The sequence below is a fragment of the Hemitrygon akajei genome, chromosome 8 (genome assembly GCF_048418815.1).
Source record: "Hemitrygon akajei chromosome 8, sHemAka1.3, whole genome shotgun sequence".
Classification (NCBI taxonomy): domain Eukaryota; kingdom Metazoa; phylum Chordata; class Chondrichthyes; order Myliobatiformes; family Dasyatidae; genus Hemitrygon; species Hemitrygon akajei.
The window spans coordinates 93,058,581-93,086,553 of record NC_133131.1 but is presented as its reverse complement, the minus strand read 5'-3'; the positions used below and the strand labels follow the sequence as shown (position 1 = coordinate 93,086,553).

The following is a 27,973-nucleotide window of genomic DNA, read 5'->3' as shown; positions in this document are numbered from 1 at the left end:
ATCCTGGTAAAACTCCTCTGCACCCTCTCTAAAGCTTCCACATACTTTCTATAATGAAACAAACCAGACTGAAAACCACATTCAACCAGAGGTGTACAGACCTGTAAAATTATTTTGTTGCTTGGAACGCAATCCCCAACAAATAAAGGCCAGCACACCATACGTCTTTTTGACCACTCTATTAAATTGTGCAGCAACTTTGGGGGATCTGCTTCTCTGCCAAATTCTGCATTCCGTCTATAACCCATGATGACCTTCTACACCACTCACAACTCCTGCAACCTTCTTGTCATCTACAGATCTACTAACCCAGCCCTCTACTTCCTCATCCAAGTATTTACAAAACTCACAAACATCGGGGGTCCTATAATGGATCCCTGCAAAACACCAATAGTCACTGGCCTGTGGGCAAGCTAATTACAAATCCACCAATCCAAATCCACAAGTACAAAACACACTGGAGCAAAATGCTGGAGGAACTCAGCAGGCCAGGCAGCATCTACAGAGAAGAATGAACAGTTGACTTTCTGGGTGAGCCAAACCATGCAAAACCTTGTCAAATGCCTGATACACCACATCCACCACTCTACCTCAATTTGTTTTGTCACCTCTTTTAAAAAAAACTCGATTGGGCATGTGAAGCAGGACCTACCCTTTACTAAGCCATGCTGAGACTATCGCTTGTAAATCCTGTCTGTAAGAATCCTCACCAAAAGTTTGCCCACTACTGACATAATGATCACTGGTGTATAATTCCTAGGATTATCCCGAATACCTTTCTTGAACAGGTTTTGGTTGATGGTGTCAAGGTGAAATAATGCTATTACTGAATGGTATAAGATGAGGCTTAAAATCGTTACATTACTTTAATAAAAAAAATTTAGTTTATTCATAAAATATACAATCAGACACATTGTATAATCAATTCACTACTTTCTCCTTTTACAGCACCGCTCACGTTCCACCAGCCTGCACCAGGCTGGACATTTCATTGCCTATTATCAGCAGAACCTCTTTTTCATAGATACTTTGCAGTGGCTCCACCAAGCTCCCTCAGCATGAGATCCCGTTCCTCGGAATGTGCAGGTCAACAGCATCTTCTTACATTAGAAGGCCAACGAGTGCTGGGCAGAGAAAAATTGCCCCATTCATTGAGTTGACGATCATCTGGTAGACAGACAGACATACTTTATTGATCCCGAGGGAAATTGGGTTTCGTTACAGTTGCATCAACCAAGAATAGAGTAGAAATATAGCAAAATAAAACTGGAAATAATTAAATAATAATAAGTAAATTATGCCAAGTGGAAATAAGTCCAGGACCAGCCTATTGACTCAGAGTGTCTGACACTCCGAGGGAGGAGTTGTAAAGTTTGATGGCCACAGGTAGGAATGACTTCCTATGACGCTCAGTGTTGCATCTCGGTGGAATGAGTCTCTGGCTGAATGTACTCCTGGGCCTAACCAGTACATTACGGAGTGGATGGGAGTCATTGTCCAAGATGGCATGTAACTTGGACAGCATCCTCTTTTCAGACACCACCGTCAGAGAGTCCAGTTCCACCCCCATAACATCACTGGCCTTACGAATGAGTTTGTTGATTCTGTTGGTGTCTGCTACCCCAGCACACAACAGAAAACATGATACCACAGACGCATAGAACATCTTCAGCATCACCGGCAGTCGACATTTACTCCAGGGAACAGCCCAGAGATAGAAACATAGAAATCTACAGCACATTACAGGCCCTTCAGCCCACAATGCTGTGCCAACCATGTAACCTACTCTAGAAACTGCCTAGAATAGATGTCCTCTATTTTTCTAAGCTCCATGTGCCTATCTAAGTCTCTTAACGCATCTACCATTCCATGCACCCACCACTCTCTGGGCACAACCGTATCCAGCTTGCAGCAATGCATAAAGCGCAGGAGGAGTTCAGCAGGTCGGGACCAGTCCAGGGTAAGGGAAATACCGACTGACCATCTCTCTCCAGAGATGCTGGTTGACCTGCAGAGACACTCCAGCCTTTTTGTTTTGCTGCAAATTCCAGCATCTGCAGTCTCATGCCTTATCAAGCTTGTCGCCTGGAACTGGGGCGGTCAAGAGTGGAGGGGTAGGGGGTTAATTTACCGGTTTGACCAATGAAGCTAATGGGATACAGATGCCACCCCCAAGGCGCAAGTCCTGCTTTTATACTAGACGTGCGGTGACGTCATGGGTGCTGACGCGATGACGCCGGGGCCAGGAAGTTAAGGAAAACAGGTTGGAGCGGCCGTCGTCGGCGCTGGACGAACCTCTATAAGCAGAGACTCGCTTTCTCCGGTTTTCGCTTCGGGCGTTGCTTGCCGGTGGCAACGTTGGTGGTTACGGTTCCGGTGGCAGGCATGCGCTGCGATTATTGAGGCAGTTTGCGGTAGGTACGGGCGGCGCATGCTCAGTACTTCCGGGCCCGGCTCTCCGCAACGGGAGATAATTGTGTTTTCCGATGTGTAGGAAATGTAAACCCAACCAAGTACATGCAGTTAGTGCCTTGCAAAACTTACATTTTTAATTTTAATATGGGCCAAAAACCACCGATTTTGCGATAAACAAGGACATGTTGTAAATGCTTAGTTTGTTTACGTTAAGGAGTAAACTGTCATTACATATCGAAATGAACTTATTTTGTGAGTCGCCCTTGTCTATAATTATGTTAATAATTAGAATAGATATTGATTTTTCACTAAAAATCGTTAATCCTCGCTACCTCGAGGGAGATGTTGCGTTTCGTTATTTACCACATAAAGAGCATTGGTTAACACTGCAGCATTATAGTTTCCACTGTAAGAATGGAAGATAAGGTCTACGATTTGCGCTGACAGATGCGGCAAGTGTTGAAACGGGTTAGATTTGACATGAACGTCATTTGTGCTTTGTTGGTAGCTGTTGTGTATTTAATATTTCAGAAATATTTGAGTAATATTGTAAATATATTGTTTGAGTAAGCATTCTTAATTTCTTCAAATAATTCATTACGAGTTGTGTGAAAATGCGTGCTTTGCTTACGTCATGACGCCACCATGTGATACGCGCGTGCCCCGTTGATCTCATGTCGGACTCCAGTCTTTTACTTTTTAATTAATGTTTTGGAGTTACAAAACGTAAGTGGTCACGAGATATTTTTATAAATGAATCCAAGACGACTATCTACCTGTTGAAGCGCAGTGAGACGTTCGAGTTTTTAAAAAGTGCAGTGAGACGGTCACATTGTTTTAAGAACACTGCAGATTTTTTTCAGAGCAGCTTGTTTTCTTCGCAAAAGGAAAAATGATCAAGTCAAAAACAGTCAAGAAATTAGAAGAATTTGTGGTTTAATAAACAGTGATAATTTACAATAGCAGAAATGGCGACCTGTATCAGAAAGGTTGACCTGTTTCATGCCACGACGGATAACTGGATTTTCTGTTCTGAGCTCTATTGTGAAGCACATGAAATGGCCAATGTGAAGCGAATACCAGTTTTGCTGAGTGCATTGGATTTAACCACACAGTTTGCTTAGACATTTCACTGCTCCAACCAAACCAGCTGAAATGAGCTTTGCTGTTATCATGAAAGTAATGCAGGAACATTTAGAACCAGAACCATTGTTGTTTACAGAACACTTTAGAATATGTGGAATCAAAAGATCGGGGAGTCAATTTCAGTGTACGTGGCTGAATTGAAGAGATGTCTGAGCATTGTCATTTCGGCAATGAGCTTAAGGATGCACCGAAAGATCATTTAGTTTGTGGAATCTTACATGAAAGCATTCAGAAATTGTTCCTAACTGAAGCACAACTTTCATGTTGACGATGGGATCAATGAGAACAGCAGACAAAAAACAATTGAGCTGCTGTCATGATGAAAATGAGCATGAACAAATCTGCAGTGTCTAGATGGAGGTCTGTCTGGCCAGCAAACGAATCGTGTTACCATCGTGGCAGGGGCTCATATACACCAGAAAAATGCAGATTTAAAGACAAAACTTGCAGAAAATGCAAGAAAGTTGGATGCATTCAAAGAGAAAAATAAATGGACTGCAAATGAAAGAGACAAAGTTTTAAAAAGTCAAGTTGCAGTTTCAAGCAGAGCACTACTCTGCATGCTGTTGATGAAAAGTCTGATAATGATGGGAGTGACAGAGAACTTGAGATTTATGATATGAAAACTACCAAAAGACAAGCAATATGGCTTACACCAGAAGTGAATGGCAAATTAATTAAAATGAAATCAGACACTGGTTTGGCTGTTTCAGTCATTCCACAAAATTAAGTTTAAACAGCATTTCAAAGATACTAAATTGAAGCCTGCAGATATCTAAGAACTGGAGAAAAGATGACCCCTGTGGGAATGACATTTGTAACAGTGAATTACAAGCCTAATGTGCCTTATTGGCTGTATATTGTGGTAAAAACAGAAGAGGCCAGCTTTGTAGGGTCGTGAGTGGCTGAGACAACTACAACTTGATTGGAGATCCTTCCAACATCTGCATGCCACATCCCCAGCAATAAGTTCAACTGGAAGTGAATTAAGAAAGGTACTGGATGATGTCACAGCAGTACTCAAGGATGGCTTTGTAAAACAAACATATCAAGGGTAAAATACCATCAAAAAATGTTTTGCAAAGCGCGTTTGTTTCTTTATAACATCCATGCTAAAATTGCCATTGAGTTAGATTGCATAGAGGCTTAAGGAATTCTTTCCAAGATGGATCTTTCAGGATCTGTGGTGACTAAGGCCATCATCAACCCAGTATTGAAAGTAGATCAATACCCTCTGCCCAGGATAGAGGATATCTTTGCAGACCTATCTGGAGAGAAACACTTCAGCAAGTGGACTTGGCTTAGGTCTACCTACAGATGAAAACGGAAGAAAAGTCCAAAGTGTTTCTCACCATAAAACTCACAAAGGGCTTTATTGTTTTAAAGTGCTTATCTTTGGAGTTGCATCTGCACCTGCACTTGGCAGAAAGGATTTCAGGATTTGTCAATCATTATAACAGGTTTCTCCCATACCTGGCTACTGTGCTCCACCCCTTGAACCCATTACTAAAGAACGGGAGGAAATGGCAACGGACAAAGCAGTGTGAGGTGGCTTTCAGAAAGGTAAAGAAATAGTGACATCAGACATTGTACTCACACATTGTCCAGTGAAGCTTGCCTGCGAAGCCTTGCCTTATGTCATGTCACATGTTATGAGTGATGAAAGTGAAAGCCACATAGCCTTTGCGTCATGTCACGTCCCCTTACCACTGCAGAGAAAATTTACGCACAGATTGACAGTGTGGCCTTGAGTCTGACTTGTGGTGTAAATCACTTTAACCAGTGCTTACATGGGAGAGAGTTTACTGATCATCAACCACTGATAATCTGCAGATGCTGGAAATTCAAACAACAACACACACAAAATGCTGGTGGAACACAGCAGGCCAGGCAGCATCTATAGGGAGAAGCGCTGTCGATGTTTCGGGCCGAGACCCTTCGTCAGGACTAACCGAAAGGAAAGATAGTATCTCGGCTCGAAATGTCGACAGCGCTTCTCCCTATAGATGCTGCCTGGCCTGCTGTGTTCTACCAGCATTTTGTGTGTGTTGTTGTATCAAACACTGGTGTCTATTTTCAATCCACAAAGGGTGTTCCTGTAATAGCAGCAACACAAACATAGAGATGGGCTCTTGTTTCTTGGAGGATGCAATTATAAGATTGAATTCAATAGGATGACTAATAGAATTGCTGTTGGATTATCCTTTGGCAAAAAGAAACACCTGAAAAGTTTACAGAAGAGGATATTCTGCTTGAGGTATTCTCCCTAACTCAAATTGAAAGTCTCCCTATTATGGCAGAGATGCTCCAAAAGGAATTCAGAACTGACCCCACGCTGTCTCCGGTCTACATGGCCACCCAAAATGACTGGAATGTGTAGCAGCAGAAATTTCAGTTCCCTCATTTTTACCATTGCCAAGATGAACTTTCCCTTGATGGAGGTCCCCTTGTGTGAGGATTGAGCGCTGTGCCATCCAAGCTGAGAATTAACAGTGTTGGGAGGAGCTACATGTCGGTCATCTGAGTGTGCTTAAAATGAAAGCGTTGGCTTGAAGCTTTGCTTGGTGGCCTGGGATAGATCACTGTGCGGGATGCCAGTGTACCCAGAAAGATGACAAGAGCAGTGCCTCTCCATTCCTGGGAATGGCCTGCAATGCCCTGGCAGAGGGTTCATGTGGATTTTGTCAGACACACATTCCTCACTAGAAGTGGATACAGCTACAAAATGGCCAGAAGCCCTGCCAGTGGCTTCCTCCACAGCCTTACAACTGTTGATGTGTTGAGAAGCCTCTTTGCAAGGACTGGAGTTCCAGAACACTTAGTGTCAATGGACCACTGTTTGAGGTGGAACAGTTTCAGTCATTCCTGAAAATGAATGGATTATGGTATATTACGTCTGCACCATACCACACAGCTGCGAATGTCTTGGCAGAAAGGTTTGTTTAGAGTCTAAAGAACACACTGCAAGCAATGTCAGTAGAACACACTGCACTGACACTGAATCAGAAGCTTGCCAGTTCCCTCCTTGCATATTACAATGTAGCACACTGCACAACCAACAGCTCACCAGCTATGCTGTTCCTGGATCGTCCCTTGTGTTCACACTTGGATCTCATCAAAGTATGCAGGATGAATAGTTGAGACACATTGACAGCTCCTCAAACAAGGAGGTTTGATGTTTTATTCCTGGACGAGTGGTTCTGGCGAAGTTACTTCAGAATTGATCAAGAGTGGGTTCTCAGAAAGATTAAGGATAGAACAGGACCACTGTCCTACACAGTGGAGATTGTGTTGTCTCCAGATGATATTAAACACATCAATTAGTAGTGGAGAACAGAGTCAATTGTTAGAGAAGAAAGATACCCAGACCTGTTAGAACTACTTCCAGCAGTCCCACAGTCAACTCCTACAACCAGCACAGAGGTAGACCCAGCAGTCCTATAGTCAACTTCTACAACCAGCACAGAGGTAGACCCAGCAGTCCTATAGTCAACTTCTACAACCAGCACAGAGGAGGCCCCAGCAGTCCCATAGGCAACTTCTACAACCAGCACAGAGGTAGACCCAGCAGTCCTATAGTCAACTCCTACAACCAGCACAGAGGTAGACCCAGCAGTCCTATAGTCAGCTTCTACAACCAGCACAGAGGAGGCCCCAGCAGTCCCATAGGCAACTCCTACAACCAGCACAGAGGTAGACCCAGTAGTCCTATAGTCAACTCCTACAACCAGCACAGAGGAGGCCCCAGCAGTCCCATAGGCAACTCCTACAACCAGCACAGAGGTAGACCCAGCAGTCCTATAGTCAGCTTCTACAACCAGCACAGAGGAGGCCCCAGCAGTCCCATAGGCAACTCCTACAACCAGCACAGAGGAGGCCCCAGCAGTCCCATAGGCAACTCCTACAACCAGCACAGAGGTAGACCCAGCAGTCCTATAGTCAACTCCTACAACCAGCACAGAGGAGGCCCCAGCAGTCCCATAGGCAACTCCTACAACCAGCACAGAAGTAGACCCAGCAGTCCTATAGTCAGCTTCTACAACCAGCACAGAGGAGGCCCCAGCAGTCCCATAGGCAACTCCTACAACCAGCACAGAGGTAGACCCAGCAGTCATATAGTCAGCTTCTACAACCAGCACAGAGGAGGCCCCAGCAGTCCCATAGGCAACTCCTACAACCAGCACAGAGGTAGACCCAGCAGTCCTATAGTCAACTCCTACAACCAGCACAGAGGTAGACCCAGCAGTCCCATAGGCAACTCCTACAACCAGCACAGAGGAGGCCCCAGCAGTCCCATAGGCAACTCCTACAACCAGCACGAAGGAGGCCCCAGGACTTGAGATTGTTTCACAGCCTCAAGTCTCACCTACCAAACAGATTGTGTGTGTCTCCCCCGCCCTCCACATCCAGTTAGGAAAGATGGTATCTGCCAAGAATTTGACAAGGTCCCGCATGGGGGGTTAGTTAGGAAGATTCAGTCGCTTGGTATACATGGAGAGGTAGTAGATTAGATTAGACATTGGCTTAATGGAAGAAGCCAGAGAGTGTTAGTGGAGGTTTGCTTCTCTGAGTGGAGGCCTGTGACTAGTGGTGTGTCACAGGGATCAGTGCTGGGTCCATTGTTATTTGTCATCTATATCAATGATCTGGGTGATAATGTGGTAAATTGGATCAGCAAATTTGCTAATGATACAAAGATTGGAGGTGTAGTAGACAGTGAGGAAAGTTTTCAAAGCTTGCAGAGGGATTTGGACCAGCTGGAAAAATAAGCTGAAAAATGGCAGATGGAGTTTAATACAGACAGAGGTATTGCACTTTGGAAGGACAAATCAAGGTAGAACATACAAGGTAAATGGTAAGACACTGAGGAGTGCAGTAGAACACAGGGATGTGGGAATACAGATACAAAATTCCCTAAAAGTGGTGTCACAGGTAGATAGGTTGTAAAGAGAGCTTTTGGCACATTGGCCTTTATAAATCAAAGTATTGAGTGTAAGAGTTGGAATGTTATGGTGAGGTTGTATAAGACATTGATTTGGAGTATTGTGTGCAGTTTTGGTCACCTAATTACAGGAAGGATATTAAGGTTAAAAGAGTGCAGAGAAGGTTTACAAAGATGTTGCTGGGACTTGAGAAACTGAGTTACAGAGAAAGGTTGAATAGGTTAGGACTTTATTCCCTGGAGCGTAGAAGAATGAGCGGTGACTTGATAGAGGTATATAAAATTAAGATGGGTATAAATAGAGTGAATGCAAGCAGGCTTTTTCCACTGAGGCTAGGCGAGAAAAAACTAGAGGACATGGGTTAAGGGTGAAGGGGGAAAAGTTTAAAGGGAACATTAGGGGGGGCTTCTTCACACAGAGAGTGGTGGGAGTGTGGAATGAGCTGCCAGATGAAGTGGTAAATGTGAGCTCACTTTTAACCGTTAAGAAAAACTTGGACAGGTATATGGATGAGAGGTGTATGGAGGGATATGGGCCAGGCGCAGGTCAGTGCGACTAGGCAGAAAAATGGTTTGGCACAGCCAAGAAGGGCCAAAAGGCGTGTTTCTGTGCTGTAATGTTCTATGGTTCAAATAAGAAAGCCTCCGCAGAAATTAAATCTTAAGGGACATTTTAAATGGGACAATTTAAAATTTGCTCTGCTGTGGATATCTGTATGTAGTACTTATATATAGTTGGCATACATTCTCTATTGATTTGGAGTTTATAGCTAAGCAGGGAGGAGTGTTATATATTTAATATTGCAGTAATATTTGAGTAATCTTTAAAGAATTCATTATGGGTAAAAATGCATGAAAGCCGGCTGGTGGTGTAGTGGCATCAGTGCTGTGGAGCGAAGGCTTCCGAGTTCGAATCCAGCCGGCTCCCTTGCACACTTCCCATCCGTGCTGGGTTGAGTGTTGAGAGCTAGCAACTCGGCCTCGTAAAAACAAGAAAGCCTGCTAAAAAACAACGCCATCACGACAGCGTCCTGATGACTCCAGCTGGAGTTAAGGGCTTTCTTTTTTAAAAAAAATACATGAATGACATATGTCATGGTGCCACGACGTGATGTGTGTCCACCTTGTTTAAAGTAAAAACAAGTTAGACTCTTATTTCCTTTTAATTGTTTTAATATTTTTGGATTTCCAAAGCATATTCAGTAGGACCCCTCCTAAATTGTAAAATCCTGTGAATAACTCCTGCATCAGTGGGTGGAGCACACAAATGCCGGGTGAGAGGTTAATACAGGGGTGCTCATTTGTCTCCGGTTAAAGAGACCTGGCTTATTTTTTTCAAAGAAGAGCAGGGAACAACTGAGAGTACTGCTTGGATATTCTCTGAGAAGAGGCTCATTTGACATCCTGAGTCTTATCTATTATCTACAAAGCCTATCTGGAAGAATGCAGCTGTAACAAGTCTCATAAAACATCTCAGCAATACCTGAAGATAGGCTGTCTTGATTGGCCCAGTAAAATGTTCATTTCTTTCTTCACTCCTGGGCTTGTTTCATCATCTTATAGCTATAAAATGCAGAGCTTTTCCCTGGAGCTTCTCGGCATGCATATAATAAATTTCTCAGAGTTTAAAGGAAACGTATAAATCAAACTCTTGGTGTTTTGAAAAGGAGCAGAGTAAACTTTGTGTGCCCCTGCCAAGCCGCCATCATCCTCAAATACTCAACTGGTGCATTTATTACAGTTTTACAGGTTTTTTTTGCCGTTGGCATTGCTGGATTGATGGCCAACGTATGTCAAACTGCAGTGATGGGGGACTTGCTGCAAGTTTGGAGTCTGGCAGCAAAGTTTCAGTTAAACTCAATTTCATTTGAAACCTGAACGTTGAGCAAGAGACCTTTGGAATTGCTTAGCCAAAATGAACTCCAGGCAGTATGGTGGCAGAGTTCATTGGTCTTGATACACAAATGGTGTGTTGGAGCCAATGCCAGGATCGGCCTCCACAAATGGGCATCAGCTCCATTCCTCCGTCAGACTTAAAGCACAGGTTTTGTGGCAAGGACTAGAGGGAGAGATTTTCTATTTTAGTATTCATTTGAAAGAAACTTATTAATTTGGTATTGGAAGACTGTCAAACCGCAGTTGGGATTGGACAGTGAATTAGTTTGATGTGTACGCAGAATCAGATTGGTCTTTGAATGATGTTGTCAAGAAGCAACTTGTTATTGCAGGTAGACTGGTAATTTCTTTCGTGTAGTTGTAAAAAAAAAATTAAATTTAAAACTGAAAATCTCAAACTCATTTATCACCTTAGCATTTTGTTAGTTTTCAGCTTCTTCAGTCTTCATCAAAATCTACCTTGGTATAAATTGGGAATGTTTTCTTTTCATCTTTATCTGACCTTCTGGAAGACATTGTTGTAATTGTAATCAATCTACTGAAAGAATATTGCAGTAAAATGCAGCACGCTTGATGCTGAAATGACAGATTTTCCATACAATTGCTCCATTAATACTTACTCTTTTATTCATTTTTTAATATTTTATACAGTTTGATTGTTTTTGGTGAACCATGTAGGTTGACGTTGAGCAAAGAGGGAGTGTAGCAGCAGGGACCCAGTGAGTGAGAGGGGAAGCGAGTGTGGGGAAACATTACCCAGTGAAACAGATGCTGAACCATTGGTTGGATAGCAGATTATCAGAGTTTACTGTACATGGGGTTACATTGGAATACTGATATTTATACCTCAGTTCAGGTGCATCACAAGGCTGTCAAGTTCTTGGCCTCAATATCTCCTTGTGCATTTGGATCTTCGATTTCTTTACTTGCAGGCCACAGTTAGTGCAGATTGGCAACGACATCTCATCCACAATGTTCATGAGCACAGGTACACCACTAAGCTGTGTGTTTAGCCTCCTGCTCCACTCACTTTACAGTTATGACTAAGCACAGCTCCAATGCCATATTTAAATTTGCCAACAACACCAATGTAGTTGGCAGAATCAAAGGTGGTGACGAATTGGCATATAGGAGGGAGACTGAAAATCTGGCTGAGTGGTGCCACAACAACAACCTGCCACTCATTTTAGCAAGACCAAGGAGATGACTGTTGACTTCAGGAGGATGAAACGAGAGGTCCATAAGCCAGTCCTCATCGGGGAATCAGAGGTGGAGAGGGTCTGCAACTTTAAATTCCTTAGTGTTACCATTTCAGTTATCTGTTCTAGATCCAGCATGTGAGTACCATTATGAAGAAAGCACAGCAGCACCTCTACTTAAGAGTTTGAAGATTTGGCATGTGATCTAAAACTTTGACCAACTTCTATAGGTGTGGTGAAGTGTATATTGACTGGATGCATCATGTCCTGGTATGGAAATACCAATGCCCTTGTAAAGAAAAGCCTGCAAAAAATAGTGGATATGGCCCTCCCCACTATTGTGCACATCAATACAGAGTGCTGTTGCAGAAAAGCAGCATCCATCATTAAGGACATCGGGAGGGAGGTACAGGAGCTTCATTACTCACACCACCAGGTTCAGGAACAGCAAGGGGTCTGTGGATCCCAGGTTGCACTGGAGTTTAGACAAAATGAGTGGGGATCTCATCGAAACCTACTGAATATTGAAAGGCCTAGATAGAGTGGATGTAGAGGGAGGATGTTTCTTATAGTGGGGCAGTCCAAGACCATAGGGCACAGCTTCAGAATAGATGGATGTCTATTTAGAACAGATGAGAAGATTTTTTTTTAGCCAGAGGGTGATGAATCTGTGGAATTCGTTGCCACAGATGGCTGTGGAAGCCAAGTCATTTATTATATTGAAAGCGGAGATTGATGGATTTCGTTTAGTCAGGATGTCAAATTGTACTGGGAGAAGGTAGAACGGGGTTGGTGGGGATAATAAATCAGCCATAATAGAACGGTGGAGCAAACTTGATGGGCTGAGTGGCCTAATCTTGCTCCTTTGTCTTATGGCCTCATTAACAGAGGAGTGCTGAAGAACCACAACAGTTATCACCACCATCTTAAAACAAGTCCTGGTGTCCGGTTGTAAAATAAAATAGCAAAAGCCAATCTTAAAACACATGACAGATACCTGTGTTGCTAAACAGATGTAGAGGTTATTGAGAATTCCTCAAAATTTGTGGCAATTCTGGTTTATGAGTAATAAGACATTGCGCATTAATGTAATTCTGCTTGTCATCAGTTCATAGTTTAATTTGTCTTTCAGCCAGCAAAGTGAAATGCTGAATATTTTTGGAATTCGAAAGAACACCGAGTCATCCAAGAACACCACAGTCCATGAGAAAGAAGTAGATGGATTTATTATTGTAGGTAAGTTGTAATGTTTTGTTAATCTTTCAAAAAAAAATACAGTGGCAAGTCCTTTCTGTGAAATAAAAAAATAGATCATTGACCTATGAGAGGCTGAATTATTCTATAATCCACATTCAAAATGTTGTCCTGTGCTGGGAAACGATGCCCAGACACCAAGCAAAATTCTGACTGAGCTTGGGTACCACAAGATAAACACATCAAAGCTTATGCTTTGAAATTATTTTGTTACATTGCGTTTATTCTTCTTTCCACTATGTGTCATACAAGAGCCTTCTAACTGAAGTATAACAAAAACTTAGCAGCAAAATTAAATCTAGGCACTAGCATAATTTAATACCCATGGCATCCTTACATGTGCAAATAAAAATAATTTTGAAGTTGGTAAAATTTCTATTAAATTTTCCCCAGAGGAAAATACAGAATGTAGACTAAAAATTTGCATTCCATGAAATACATATTTGCCAATAATTAAAAATGTTGAGTTCTGGATCACAAAATGGGCGGAACAATAGCACATTGGCAACAATTTACGGTGCCTGCTGTAAGAGCAGGGTTCAGTTACCAATGCTGTCTGTAAGGAGTTGTACGTTCTCTCATGACTGCCTGGGTTTCCTCTGGGTGCTGCTGTTTTCTCCCACATTACAAGGACATACGGGTTAGGGTTAGTGAGTTTCTGGGTATGTTGTGTTGGTGCCAGAAGTGTGATGATGCTTGCAGGCTGCTTAGCATAATCCTTTGGCTTGATTTGTTGTATGTGTAACAAATTAAGCTAATCTTTAACCTTTAAAATGGACAGATAAAGTTTATGCACAAGTAGTCAAATTGTCTCAGAACTGTGAGGTGTTGAGAATGAAAAAGCACTTGAAATATTATTGATAGTTGTGTGTATCCTTCTTTCATTTGAGGAATGTCTTGTAACATTTTGAGGTTATAATTTGAAGAAAATATCAGACCGATGTTGAAAAAAGGGTAATTACTAAATTTGTGAATTGTGGTTATTTGCCCAAGAATGAAACGGTAGAAGTTTAAATATAGGTGAAGCAACTGGTGTAGTCCAAATGGGTAATGCTCTGTGTGACAGAATGCCAGCCATACAATACATAGGTAATACATAATAATGCAGTAGTGATGTAGATACCATGCATAATAAAATAATACATGACCATACATAGACAAGTTATCATTTTAAAAGCTTCTGATCATATTTTGATTTGAGTAGTACTGACCTCAGGATTTTTGAAGAAAAGATATTAAAGTCATCAAGCATGGAAGCAGCTCCTTTGCCTCACTAAGTCATTGGTGCTATGAGGGAGTAGCTCAGACAGACGTACGTACTTTATTGATCCCAAGGGAAATTGGCTACTAGCTGTGCCACCCCTTTCCAGGATTCTTCGACTGTTTTTGTTCAATCACCTATGCAGTAGGTGGAGACACAATTATATTTGTGCTTGATGATAGTAATTAGTTAGAGCTTTGTGTGCATTTCATTAAGGCACCAGCAGTAATGTAGCATTAATCCTGTGCTAGAGTGATTGTTATTTTTATTGATGTCTCATACAATTATTCAGTCACAGGGTTTGAGCATTGCTTTGAGAGCCTGCATTTATTCCCTACTGCCCGTTACACCACTGGCATTTAGGGTAACAGAGTCTGGCAGTGTTCAGGGCTTTGTTCATGGTGTCAGTAGCTCGGTTTTCACTACTGTCTGTCATGTAAATTCTGGGTGAAAACTCAGGAATACCATTTCACTCAGATACAAAAGAATTCTTCTTTGCTGTTTTCATAACAATTTTGTTAGCCCTGAGCTGAACCCCGGAACCTGGAGGACTGGTGGAACACTCTTAGTCTGGTCTTTACCCTTTGATCTGTTTTTCATGAGTGATCCCACCGAGAGCCAAAGCACAAGGCCATGACTCCAGTCAACATAGTTCTCCGGGTCATTAAGGTACGCAGGCCTCCAAACTACAACAAGGTTGTGGTCCGCTTGGAGGCCTGCATTTACTATTCATCATTAATTGCTGTTGCATTTAGTGGCTTGGCATTTCAAAGGGCAGTTATGAGTCGATCACATTGAGTCTGAAGACATATTTAAACCCATCAGGTAAGATGACAGTTTTCCTTTACTGAAGGAAATTTTGTGAACCATTTGGACTTGTATAACAATTTTTGTAATTCATGGTTTTAAAAAATACAGATAACATTTGTTTTCAAATTCCAGAATTATTGAATTAAATTTGAATTCCCTTCTGTGCTGGGGTATAATTCATATATCAGTCCTGTAACTTAACCTCTGTGTTGCTGTACCTCTGGAAGTATTCCCTTGATGGACATAACAGTTCATGGGTGTCTTGATTCTTCGGTCCTCTGACCTTGTTTTTACAGCTTTCCCTCATTAACTGTACTTGACTCAAAAGCTGTCTTCCTAGTGGAATGGAAAGTCTTGGTTTGAAAGCTCGAATTGATATCAAAAGGTCCCATAATGTAAACAATAAAACAACAAAATTCTGTCAAGATACTTGTATTATATTGATTTATCATTCCTCTTATGTTAATTGTGTAACCCCCTGGGTCGCCTCAGGCTCGCTGAGCTCGTTCTCGTCTGGGGGGGGGTTTCTTCTTTTTCTTTGTTACTGCGTATGTTAATCAAACTGGCTTCTTTGTTTTGTTAAAAGTAGGAATGCTTCTTTGTTGTGAGAGAGTGCTGGAAGCTTGTTTGGGTTAAAATTTACTGATAACGAGAATTGTATTCCTTTGTAAACCAATTGGGATTAATGTTGTTCTTTCTTCTGAGTCTGTGAGCTATTGTTGGCGGGCTTTTGGGGAGATTGGCGCGAGGGGGTGAGAGTGAGAGAGAGAGAGGACGCGATGCTGTAAACTGGGCAAGGAACGGACCCAAGGCGGGGGTCCAAGACCAGGAGATACCCCGAAGAGAGGAGACGAAGATAGATGTGCTTTGTTGACCACTTCGGCTGGCCCTGAGCTGCGAGTCGAGGAGTTCGAAGGGGATCGAATGGTGGCCAGAAGACTTCAGTAATTGAGCTCCAACGGTTGTGCACAAAGTGGTTTGGACTTTGATAAGTTTGGCGCCTTTATTTTATTTTCCTTCATATATGCTGTATGGTTATTAATCAGTTATAGTAACATTTATAAATTGTAACCGAGGGTTACACAGGGATTTTTGTTCCTAATCTCTATAATAAACATTTCAGAATCAGAATCAGGTTTATTATCACCGGCATGTGTCATGAAATTTGTTAACTTAGCAGCAGCAGTTCAATGCAATAGATGTGCACAATGTAACCCCCGGGTCACCTCAGGCTCGCTCAGCTCGTTCTCGTCTAGGGGGAGCAGCCTTCGGCCCCGCCAAACTGAGTAATCAGCTTGAGTGGATGCTGTGTGATGTCCCCACTTCGCCAAAGAACAAACAGGACACCATATGCGATTAAATGATTACAATTTATAAAGATTACTATATCTGATTAATAACCATACAGCATATATGAAGGAAAAGAAAATAAAGAAAAGGCGCCAAACTTATCAAAGTCCAAACCACTTAGTGCACAACCGTTGGAGCTCAATTACTGAAGTCTTCTGGCCACCATTCGATCCCCTCCGAACTCGTCTACTCGCAGCTCAGGACCACCCGAAGTGTTCAACCAAGCACATCTATCTTCGTCTCCTCTCCTCGGGGTACCTCCTGGCCTTGGACCCCCGCTTAGGGTCCGGTCCGTTCCTTGCCCAGTTTACAGCATCGCGTCCTCTCTCTCTCTCTCTCTCTCACTCTCACCCCCTCGCGCCGATCTCCCCAAAAGCCCGCCAACAATAGCTTACAGACTCAGAAGAAAGAACAACATTAATCCCAATTGGTTTACAAAGGAATACAATTCTCGTTATCAGTAAATTTTAACCCAAGCAAGCTTCCAGCACTCTCTTGCAACAAAGAAGCATTCCTACTTTTAACAAAACAAAGAAGCCATTTTGATTAACATACGCAGTAACAAAGAAAAAGAAGAAACCCCCCCTTTACAATTGTTTGGTATATTTGGAAGAATAAGTTGTGAGTTTGTCTGGCATTTCACTAGCTCTATAGGATCGCTTCTAAGATTACTGATCAAATTTATCTTGCACTGTGCACGGCACACTTATTTCTCAATTTACCTTTATCTATATCTATCTATATACTACTAAAACTCTCATGCTTTGTTTGTCTGTGACCTCCAATTAGCGCAAACGGTGCATTACAGCGGCACTTTTTTGGCTAAATTGACTTAAAATGCGCTAACTTACAGAATGCAGGCAAAGTTCAGGGATATAAATTCGTATAAAATTGCTCATTTGCAAAAATCAACAGGCTGGCTTTCACCCGAGAGCTGATCTGCCATCATGGAAATTGGGACGCAACACCACAATGCATGCGCACGGCCAACCTCAGCAGCGACACCAACCGGAGCGAAAGGGCAGGGCAGCTCTATTTTGAGTGGTCACATATCACCATCAGCATGTGCAGGTTGGGACAGAACTAACTGCCACCCATCAATTAGTGATCATTAAATCTTATTGTAATGACATACTTCTCTTTCAATACTTTTATTAGTTTCTGCATAAAGGAATATAGAGTACAAGAAGATATATATTATAAGTCAAAAAAAAGTACCAAATACATTGTATTAAAAATACAGTTACAATCACAAAACCCTGTATTCATAAAAATTAAATTAAATCATAATATTGAAATATTAAAAAATTGGTATACAGAAAAAAAATCTAAACCCACTACCAAAGTGAGAGCTGTTAGGAAAAACAAGAAAAAGTGGAGGGGGGGCCCCTTATCACATACCGTAAATTCTGGTGTATAAGCCACGAATTTGGCCCTAAATTTTGGTTCTTAAATTAGGGGGTCGGCTTATACAGAGGGTGCTAACTTTGGAAAAATGAATACACGGAAGACAGGTCGTATTTGTTGGCTGTCTTTGAGTCAGATTCGTTCCACGCATGAATTCTTTGAATGGTTTGTTTAGACTCGCATCTAGTGGCTGGAGCACGGACATCAAACCACCAGGGATGACTGCAATGTCCATATTTTCAACTTTCAATGCTGCTTTTGTCTCACCTGACAAGTGCGCTTTGAACATGTCCCAGACAAGTAGCGACTTTTCCTTCCTGAAACCTTCGGGACATCGACGCCATACTTCTTTAACCCACTTCAAGCAACCCGCTTCGACCATCCAGCAGCGTTCTTGAATGTAAACAACACCCCACCGGAATGTTCTGAGCAATCTTTGTTTTTTGTCTTGTTATGAACCCCATAACTGGGTCACTTACCAGCAAAGATAGAGAGGTCCGCTGAAGTCTGATGGTAATATTTTTAAACGTTTTTATTTATAAAGGGGCATAAAAGTAAAGGTTAACACAAACATTCAGATAATATACGTCGTCAATACTCAATCTAAAGCGCGGGTATAGTAGTAATCAACAATAAGAAGTAGCTCTATCGTTTGTCTAGGGGTAAAACTATTGTCCGATGGAAATATAAAAGTCTCGCCAGTTCATGAAGGCTTTTAGCCGTTTGAGGGACCGCTGGGTGTTCACGGGTTGGAGAGAGAAAATAAACTTGCCAGCCTTTTGGACTCAAAGCGTTGAATCGGGAACGAGAGTTCCCCGTTGTCAGTTCGGAATCCTTTTCAGGGTTATCAGCCACTCGATTCCCTAGCTAGGGGAACCGAATCACACGTGGCTCCCGAACAGCTTCCCGTCCTTACGGGAACGATGAGCGATGGTGTCTCCGTCTGGTGCGTCGCTGCTTACTGCCTCCTGCTGTCCCCTTTTATCGTGACTGGCAGATTTGTAGATGTCACTCAAGGTAGGGTGATACAATCCCCACCCCACATTGCCCGAGGGTGTCCATGTCCCTGAGAGCTGGCACGTAGGATAGAGTTGCAATTCACACAAGTGTCTCTAAGAACAATGGTCAAATCCGTTGCATTGTCTCTCATTTCCTGTGTCCAAGACCCGAATTAATAGCGATCTTGCGATTCTCAGGAAGGAGGGGGCTGGTCCCGCACCCTTCGGCCCCTCAGAGCTGTGGTACATTCATAACAGTCTCAACACAAGATCATGTCTATTAATAAATCGGGTGCACCAAGTTTGCGTAGCTTTGAAATTTTTGCTGACCTCACGGTGTTTTTCGGCCCATTTAATCACTTGAACTCGAATCATTTCTCTGGTAACAATGTATCCTGACGATTGCTGGCGATTCACCCACTCTAAAACTTTTTCTTCCAGTTCTAGCCACTGGCATGTTTTCCCGCGGTTTGCACATTTCATCCTTGACATTTCCCTCAGCATGTCCTCTGCCTTTCTCCACTCTCTCACTTGTTTCCCATTTACACTAAACTTCTTAGCAGCTGCAGAATTATTCGTTCCTTTAGCAAAATCAACAACCTTCAGCTTGAAGTCAGCATCATACTGCATTTGTTTTAATCTTTTGTACATGGTGGTCACAAACTCAATACTGAGTACATGTACTGATCCCGCCACCCTGTGTTATGTTTTAACAGGATTACAATGGGCGCTAAATGGTTTCATGGGGGGTTGCATTTCAGAGGATTCTTTACCATTGGGAACCTAATCCAAAATTTCCCTCCCTGATTTATTTATTAAGAATTCGCTTATATCGCTCTACAGGCCTGTTTTCTTAGCAGGTACTGGTTCACAAAATTTCCAGGTTCCAGATCTGGCAAAGCTGAGTACCGGCATGTGAGATCTTGTGATCTTTTCTGGTTAAATCAAAAACCTCTACAAAAGGGGTTGGCTTATACTTGAAAACGTCACTTTTTTAACCTTGAAAATGGGGGAGGTCAGCTTATACACTGGAATTTACGGTAATGAAATATATTATTAGCCACCATCTGTACTTTTACAACAAATCAGAGGTTTTGAAAATAACTCAAAAATGGTCCCCACAATGTATAAAAGTCTTGACTGGATTCAAAAACTGATCATTGGATCTTCTTTAAATTTAAGCATGACATAACATCCCATAACCTGTAATGATGTACTTTGAGACACCCATAAAACCCTTTGCTGCAGTCAAAGGACAGCGGTGACTATATCACGTCCATTTAGGAGAGCGCCAACCACATCATCAAGAATAATCAGCTTCCTTTGGTATTACTGCTTCCTATCTTCTATCCAGCATTAGGGCAAAAAGAATATGGCCAGCCTAGTTATGCAGCGTGGAAAGAGAAGGGGGACGCCAAACTTCGTCGGGAAGCGACAAGGAGAGGGAGGAAACAAGAATCGGATGAGGCCAGGGCTGCACGACTCCAGGATCAAAGAGTCAGGACAAAAAAGATGAGAGAAGAAGAGACTGAGGAGAGACATGCATGTCTCCAGAATGACAACAACAGGCACAGAAGGAAGAGAGAGGAAAATAAATGCATGTCTCCAAGATCAGAGACAAAGAACAAACAGCAGAAGAGATGAAGGGGTGGCGCATGAAAGGACTGCACGTCTCCAGAATGACAACAAGAGGCACAAGGGTGGCAGGTCAACCAGAAATGTTGCCATCAGAAGTGTCCTTCGTTAAACGAGGAGGAGCTATATTTGCCTTGCTATGCATCTTTCTTCTTTAATAAACTGGTTTTTGTTCTTCAATTTCCAAAGCAAAGCAATACCAACAGCATTCAGGAAAATGTAATGTTCATTCTGGTCACATCAGACTGCACTACCTTTATCTCAAAGGGTGCCCCAACGGGTCACCCCGTTGTCTAGTCCCTATAATAATCATACTCATTAAAAGTAATAAATGCGGTTCAGGTTTTGGCTTTATGTCCTATAATTAATAAGAGAAAATGCTTTTTCATCTGTTATTGTAATGGAAACCTGGCTACATCAATTGAATTTTGTTATTACTAATGATAAGGAGTTACTGCTCTCGGGTACAGTGCTCTCTAGACTGGCCCTTTGTTTAAAGATTGTCGAAGAAGCATAATGTTTTCATTATGGTTTGCATTTAAGTCTTAAAGATTTTATTGTAGGTCACTGATGTCAGGTAATTTTGGAGAATAAATGTACACTCTGAAACATAAATAGATAAGAATATTTGAATTGTGGAAATGAACTCTTTGTACCTAATACTGAATAATTCTGGTGCATCATTCTCTTATATTCTTACAGGTATTAATGTGGTATAGCTATATGTTCAACATGCTACTTCTGATACCAATTACTCTACTGATTATCTCTTGGTAATTGGACCCTTGGCTTTCATTAATAATTTATTTTACAACACAGTTTAATATGTTACATTACTAAATGTGTTTTATGGTAATTTAATCAGTCATAAGTGAAAACTAATTTAAAACTGAAATGTATTGTGTAAATATACTGTTGCTTACTGTGAAATCTGTTACTAGTCACAAAATATTTTGTTACTGCTTTAAATAGTTTAGAGTTCCTGTCTAAACAGTATTGATATTAAATTAGTGGAAGCAATTTTGATCCACTGAAGTAACTTAGGCCCTTAAACTTGCTCTAGCAATTGCTGAAGTCATAATTTCCCTTTGAACCATATTCCTCAATACCCATAGCAATTGAAATTTGTAGTAATCAGAAGATCCTCATTTGTCAGTGGGGGGGGGGAAGCTGCAACAATTTGTAGTGTGGGTTGTTCTGTATTTCAATTTTGTATAAATATGTACATTTGATCACACTTGTAAATGTTATAACTAATTTTAAACCCCTGTACCTTGTTACTCCACCAGCACCAGAGAAAATAGCACCTTTGCGTCACATTTTGTAATCCATTTAATATTTTAAACATATTTATTAGATTACCTTTTAATTTTCTGAAAAAGGAGCATAAGCCAATTTTACATTACCGTTCCTCCTTTTAAAAAATTTAAAAAGTATGGCATCCTATTTATAAAGTTGCCTTACTCCAATTAGCCTTGATCAAGGGTCTAAGCCAGATTTTGTGCAACCTATGCATTGTATGATCTGCTTTAGCATTGGAGGCCCTTTGAAATACAGGCCAAAATTCCACTAGTCCTTTTACTTGCTTTATGTGTTTGTACACAATCTCTAAATTATGTATTTTACTCTTAAGAAAATATAATGGTACTCTTTCAAAGTTTCAAATAAGATGATATCAGCTTTTCCCACTATAAACTATATTTTTCCATAGCTTTGCCATTTAATTACTCTTGAACACACAATCTTTTTGGAGGTTCCCTTGGACAGATTTTCCAGTGATGGTATTTAATGGCTAAAGCTCATCAACCTTCTTTGGTAGCCTGGACTGTCAAAGTCTTACTCAAACTATCTTGTGATAATTTGGTTGACACCATTCATAAATTACTTTTGTATACCTCACGCAAGTTTTTTTTAAAAAAAAAGCCATTTTCTCACATTTCCCAGTTGCTGCCTGACATGCAGAGCATCTCCAGTGTTTTCCATTTTTATTTCAGTACTTTTGTTTTCATTACAGTGTTATCATATGTTATCATACAGTGTTATCATTACAGTAATTAATGTGTTGCAATTAATAGGAATGCTGTTTGTCATTCTGTTCCTTTTTCATAATATCTGAAATAGTACACAAAGCAATTTAAGCAAAATTTTGAAAGAGAGAAATTGAAAATTCTGGAAATACTCAGCAGGTCAGAACACATCTGTGGAAAGAAAAACGTGGTTAATATTCCTTGTTAGGCCGCTTCATCAGAACTCTTGTTTCTCGTGCCAGAGATGGAGCCTGATTTGAGTATTTACAGCATTTCCTGTTCTTTTTAATTTTGTATTTCCAGCATCTCTGGCTCTTTTTAAAAAATGTCAGAGCTTTCAAAGAGTTGTACTTGGGCCATGAAAGATCTGAATGTATGCCAGTTTACCATGCTTCCATCACGTAGTTCGAAGATTTTATTTATTAATTAATATATTATGTAATCCCTTTCAGTGATGTGAAAATTCCCAAGATGTATGTATTCTAGTGGCTCTCCTGGGCCATTGCAAGCAGGAGGTTAAAACCAAAGACTTCCTTCAAACTACTGTGTATTTGTGATTTTGTTGGAATAGAATATACAGTTTTGGAGCAGCAGTAAAACACATGGTCCTTGAAGTCTGATTTGCCACTAAACATCAAGACTAATCTGATCATGCCCACAAATTCAACTTACTTCCTGGCATTCCTATTCTTAACTTCCCTGTAGCCCAAAAATCTACTTAAAATTTGAAAATACTTGCTTACTCAGTAACCACTGATTTTTGGGGCATAGAATTCTGAAGATTCACAGTCCTCTGGAAGAAGAAATGTCTCACATTATTTGGTCAACCTGTTATCATGAGGCCATATCCACTGGTTTTAGACTTTTCAATCTGGGCATTATCATCCTAGAATCAGAAGTACAGTGTGTGGAAAGAAAGCATTCTGCTCATTGAGTTTTAGTACAGCAATCAGACCCACTACACTGCTACTTCCATAATGCTTTTCAAACTATTCTTAAGTACCTATCCAATTCCATTTTGAAGACACTGATTCAGAATCAAAATCGGGTTTATTATCACTGGCATGTGACATGAAATTTGTTAACTTAGCAGCAGTTCAATGCAATACATAATCTAGCAGAGACAGAAAAAAATAGTAATAATAAATAAAATTAAATAATAAATAAACAAGTAAATCAATTACGTATGTTGAATAGATTATTAAAAAATGTGCAAAAACAGAAATACAGTATATTAAAAAAGTGAGGTAGTGTCCAAAGCTTCAATGTCCATTTAGGAATCGGATGGCAGAGGGGAAGAGGCTGTTCCTGAATCACTGAGTGTGTGCCTTCAGGCTTCTGTATCTCCTACCTGATGGTAACAGTGAGAAAAGGGCATGCCCTGGGTGCTGGAGGTCCTTAATAATGGACACTGCCTTTCTGAGACACTGCACCCTAAAGATGTCCTGGGTACTTTGTAGGCTAGTGCCCAAGATGGAGTTGACTAGATTTACAACCTTCTGCAGCTTCTTTCGGTCCTGTGCAGTAGCCCCTCCATACCAGACATTGATGCAGCCTGTCAGAATGCTCTCCACAGTACAACTATAGATGTTTTTGAGTGCATTTGTTGACATGCCAAGTATCTTCAAACTCCTAATAAAGTATAGCCGCTGTCTTGCCGCCTTTATGACTACATCAATATATTGGGACCAGGTTAGATCCTCAGAGATCTCAACACCCAGGAACTTGAAACTGCTCACTCTCTCCACTTCTGATCCCCCTGTGAGGATTGGTATATGTTCCTTCATCTTACTCTTCCTGAAGTCCACAATCATTTCTTTCTTCTTACTGACATTGAGTGCCAGGTTGTTGCTGTGGCATCATTCTACTAGTTGTTAGCAGATCTCACTCCTGTACGTCCTCCCGTCACCACCTTTGATTCTACCAATAATGGTTGTATCGTCAGCAAATTTGTAGATGGTGTTTAAGCTACAATGGTGTGTGCCTAGCCACACAGTCATGTGTATACAGAGAGTAGAACAGTGGGCTAAGCACACACCCCGAGTTACGCCAGTGTTGATTGTCAGTAAAGAGGATATGTTATCACCAGTCTGCACAGACTTGTGGTCTTCCGGTTAGGAAGTCGAGGATCCAATTGCAGGGGGAGGTACAGAGGCCCAGGTTCTGCAACTTCTCAATCAGGACTGTGGGAATAATGGTATTAATTGCTGAGCTATAGTCGATGAACAGCATTCTGACACAGGTGTTTGTGTTGGCTCGGTGGTCTAAAGCTGTGTGAAGAGCCATGGAGATCGTGTCTGCCATTGACCTATTGTGATGATAGGCAAATTGCAATGGGTCCAGGTCCTTGTTGAGGCAGGAGTTCAGTCTAGTCATAACCATCCTCTCAAAGTATTTCATCACCGTTGATGTGAGTGCTACCGGGTGATAGTAGTTAAGGCAGCCCGTATTATTCTTCTTTGGCACTGGTATAATTGTTGCCTTTTTGAAGCAAGTGGGAACTTCTGCCTATAGCAGTGAGAGGTTGAAAATGTCCTTGAATTCTCCCGCTGGTTGGTTGACACAGGTTTTCAGAGCCTTACCACGTACTCCATCGGGACCTTCTACCTTGCGAGGGCTCACTCTCTTTAAAGGTGGTCCCTATCATCACAGAGCAGTGAATTCAAGATCATAAAGCTGCTGTCTGAGTTTTTTTTTTAGTTGTTATTTTTGGTGTTTTGTACAATACAAGAATGATCCCAAGAGTGAATGAAAGGCTTAAGATATGAGAGGCATTTGATGTCTCTGAACTTGGAGAGGGGGATCTCATCAGATATTGAAAGGCCTGAATAGTGTGGATGTGGAAAGGCTGCTTCCATGAGTAGGAGAGTTTAAGATTCAAGGGCACAGACCCAGTAAAGGGAAGCCCCTTTAATATTTAGATGAGCAGGAACTATCTTCAGCCAGAGGGTGGTGAAAAGGGAATTCATTATTACAGAGGGCTGTGGAAGCCAATTAATTGGGTGTATTTAAGACAGAGGATGATAGGCTTTTGATTGGTAAGGGAGTTAAGGGTTATGGGCAGAAGGTGGGAGAATAGGGTTGAGAAGATCAGCCATGATTGAATGGCAGAGCAGACTTGATGGGCTGAATAGCCTAATTCTGCTCCTCTATCTTTTTGGTCTTCTGGTTTTGGATAGGTCCAATGTAACTTTGTAACTTCTTGTTTTTATACACTGTGCCTTTGTTTATAAAATTTATTTGCCACTTTCAAGGATTTATATACATATTCATCTCGATCTTACTGTTCCCGCGCACCTTTCAGAACCACTTAGTCTGTCTTGTCTCTCCCTATACTTTTTATCAAAGTCCAACAGTTCATACCTCTATTTTAAACTTCCCCAAACCATTCAGCCAGGGTACCTTTGACTTCTTGCATTTTTTAACTATACAAGGAGGCTCAGTAAACATGTCCCATGAGAAGCTTGGTTACATTTTGTCCCCTTTATTTAAACAGTGTTGGCAACCACTTTGGAAACAAACAAACTCTGAAATTCAAAGACCTGGAGCAACAGAAGAGCACGATACTATATTGCAGGTGTCTAATTAAAAATGCATTTGGTGAGGAGTGATATTGCACAGATTTTTATTGTCTTTGTTTTATTCAATCTTAATGGATTTATACACTGGGGAGAGTGCAATGATATAAGCATTATTATGTTTACACAAAGCCCATTTCACTCCCATGAACTTTTTTCCATTGATTAATGATTAAATTCTGTTCATTATAGTAATAATGCAAACTTATTCCTTTCCTTAGCCCGAACTAATGTTGGTAGCTTTGCAGTGCCTTCATAATGGATTTATTTGATAAAGAAAGTATATCCCACAGTTCTATGAGTATAAAATTCTTGAGTGTGATTCATGGTATGTTAATGGTCAAATCACTGCCACATTTGTAGTAGGAACTGATACAATATTTAAGGTACATTTATTATCGAAGTAGGTATACAACTCTGAGATTCATCTTCTCTGGACAGCCATGAAACAAAGAAAACTATGAAAACTGTTTAAAGAAAAACATCATCCCCTCTCCCATGTAAAAAAAAGTCATGCAAACAGCAGTAAGGATTTCAACAACCACACACCCCCACCCAAACTGCGCAAATGGCAACAAGAACATCAACACCCCCAATGCACAAAAAAAATTCATGCAAAAGGCAACAAGAAAGAATGGCAAAAACACAGAATATGAAAACATATGCAAGTCCAAGTGAATTACACTCCAATCCATAAATTGCATATCCTGAACTTTGGTACCATTTGCTGACAGCATTGAGAAACCATTTGAATGCAGGGGTCTTGCCTCGGGAGTAATGAGCAAGAGACTGTCACATGCGGACACCTTTCCCTGGCAGCAGCGAGTGAGAGGCTGGTAGATAGCGCTGAACACTCACTCACCTACACCTGCCTCTGTTGCTGTGGTTCTGTTCTTGTAAAGGTTCTTTAATGCTTAGCTTTATTTGTCTCATGTTCATCAAAATATAGTGAAATGCATCATTTGTGTCAGGCTGCCCGCAAATGTTGCCAGAATTCCTTTGCCAACATAGCATGCCCACAGTTCCCTACCTCTAGCCTGTACGTGTTTCGTACATGGGAAGAAGCTCGAGCACCTTGTGGAAATCCATGTGGTCACAGGGAGAACATACAGAATCCTTACAAGCAGTGGTAGGAATGGAAACCCCCATTGGTGATTGCAGGCACCGTAAAGTGATGCACTATGCTAACAAGCCACCCTGTGTAATCGCATTGGAGGCAATCCAGAGGAGGTTCCTGCAATGAAAGAGTGGTCCTTTTGAGTGAGACTGGACAGTTTGTTTGTATTCCATGGAATTTAGAAAAAGGAAGGGTGACTTTATTCAGATATATAAGATCCTAAGAAGACTTGAAGAGATAGACAAAATGCTAGGGTGAGATTGTGTGGGGAAAGAAAAATGAAAATAGAATTGAAAAAAATGGGCCCAGAAACATAATTTTTTATGGAAGAGAGGGAAATATGAATCAGAGTCATTCTATATGAAGATTTTAAAATAATTGGTATTCCAATTCCAGTAGGCAGCTTTGCTAGAGCTTTTGGGAGGAGCTTAAACTAATTTGGCCGAGGGGTGGGAACCGGAGTGATAGGGCTGACTGAGGATGGGCAGTTGGTAGACAAGTCAATGCTGTGTGTTGTGAGACTGTGAGGATGGATAGGCAGATGTTAGGGCAAAATTGCAGTCAGTGGGATGGTGTGGAGTGTCACATGGGAGCAAAATTGAAAAAGGTGATGAATACGGGACTGAAGGTATAATATTTGAATGTACAGTGTATGGAATAAGGTAGATGATCTTGCAGCACAGTTAGAGATTGGCAGGAATGATGTGGGCATCACTGAGTTGTGGCTGAAGGAAGATGATAGTTGGGAGCTTAACATCCAAAGACACACGTTGTATTGAAAGGACAAGCAGGTAAGCAGAGAGGGGTGGAGTGGCTCTCATGCTTAAAAAAAAATGTGAAATCAAGAAGATGTAGAATCCTTGTGAAAACACAACTGCAAGAATAAAATCCCTGATAAGAGTTGTATACAGGACCTGAGCAGTAGACAGGATGTGGGG

The 27,973-nt window shown here is 41.3% G+C and overlaps 1 protein-coding gene across 2 annotated transcripts in view; it reads left to right on the top strand.

Moving 5' to 3' along the window:
* Window positions 1-2,212: 2,212 nt before the first annotated feature.
* umad1 (UBAP1-MVB12-associated (UMA) domain containing 1) overlaps window positions 2,213-27,973 on the top strand; it is a 62,775-nt gene continuing 37,014 nt past the window's right edge. Inside the window, exons 1-2 of one of the 2 annotated variants that reach the window (XM_073054175.1) lie at window positions 2,213-2,414; window positions 12,731-12,834. In XM_073054175.1, the coding sequence (XP_072910276.1) occupies window positions 12,744-12,834 (91 nt within the window). In that variant the 5' untranslated portion in view covers window positions 2,213-2,414; window positions 12,731-12,743. Of the gene's footprint in view, window positions 2,415-3,106; window positions 3,142-12,730; window positions 12,835-27,973 lie in introns of those variants that run through there. The other variant, XM_073054174.1, reaches the window with a different exon arrangement.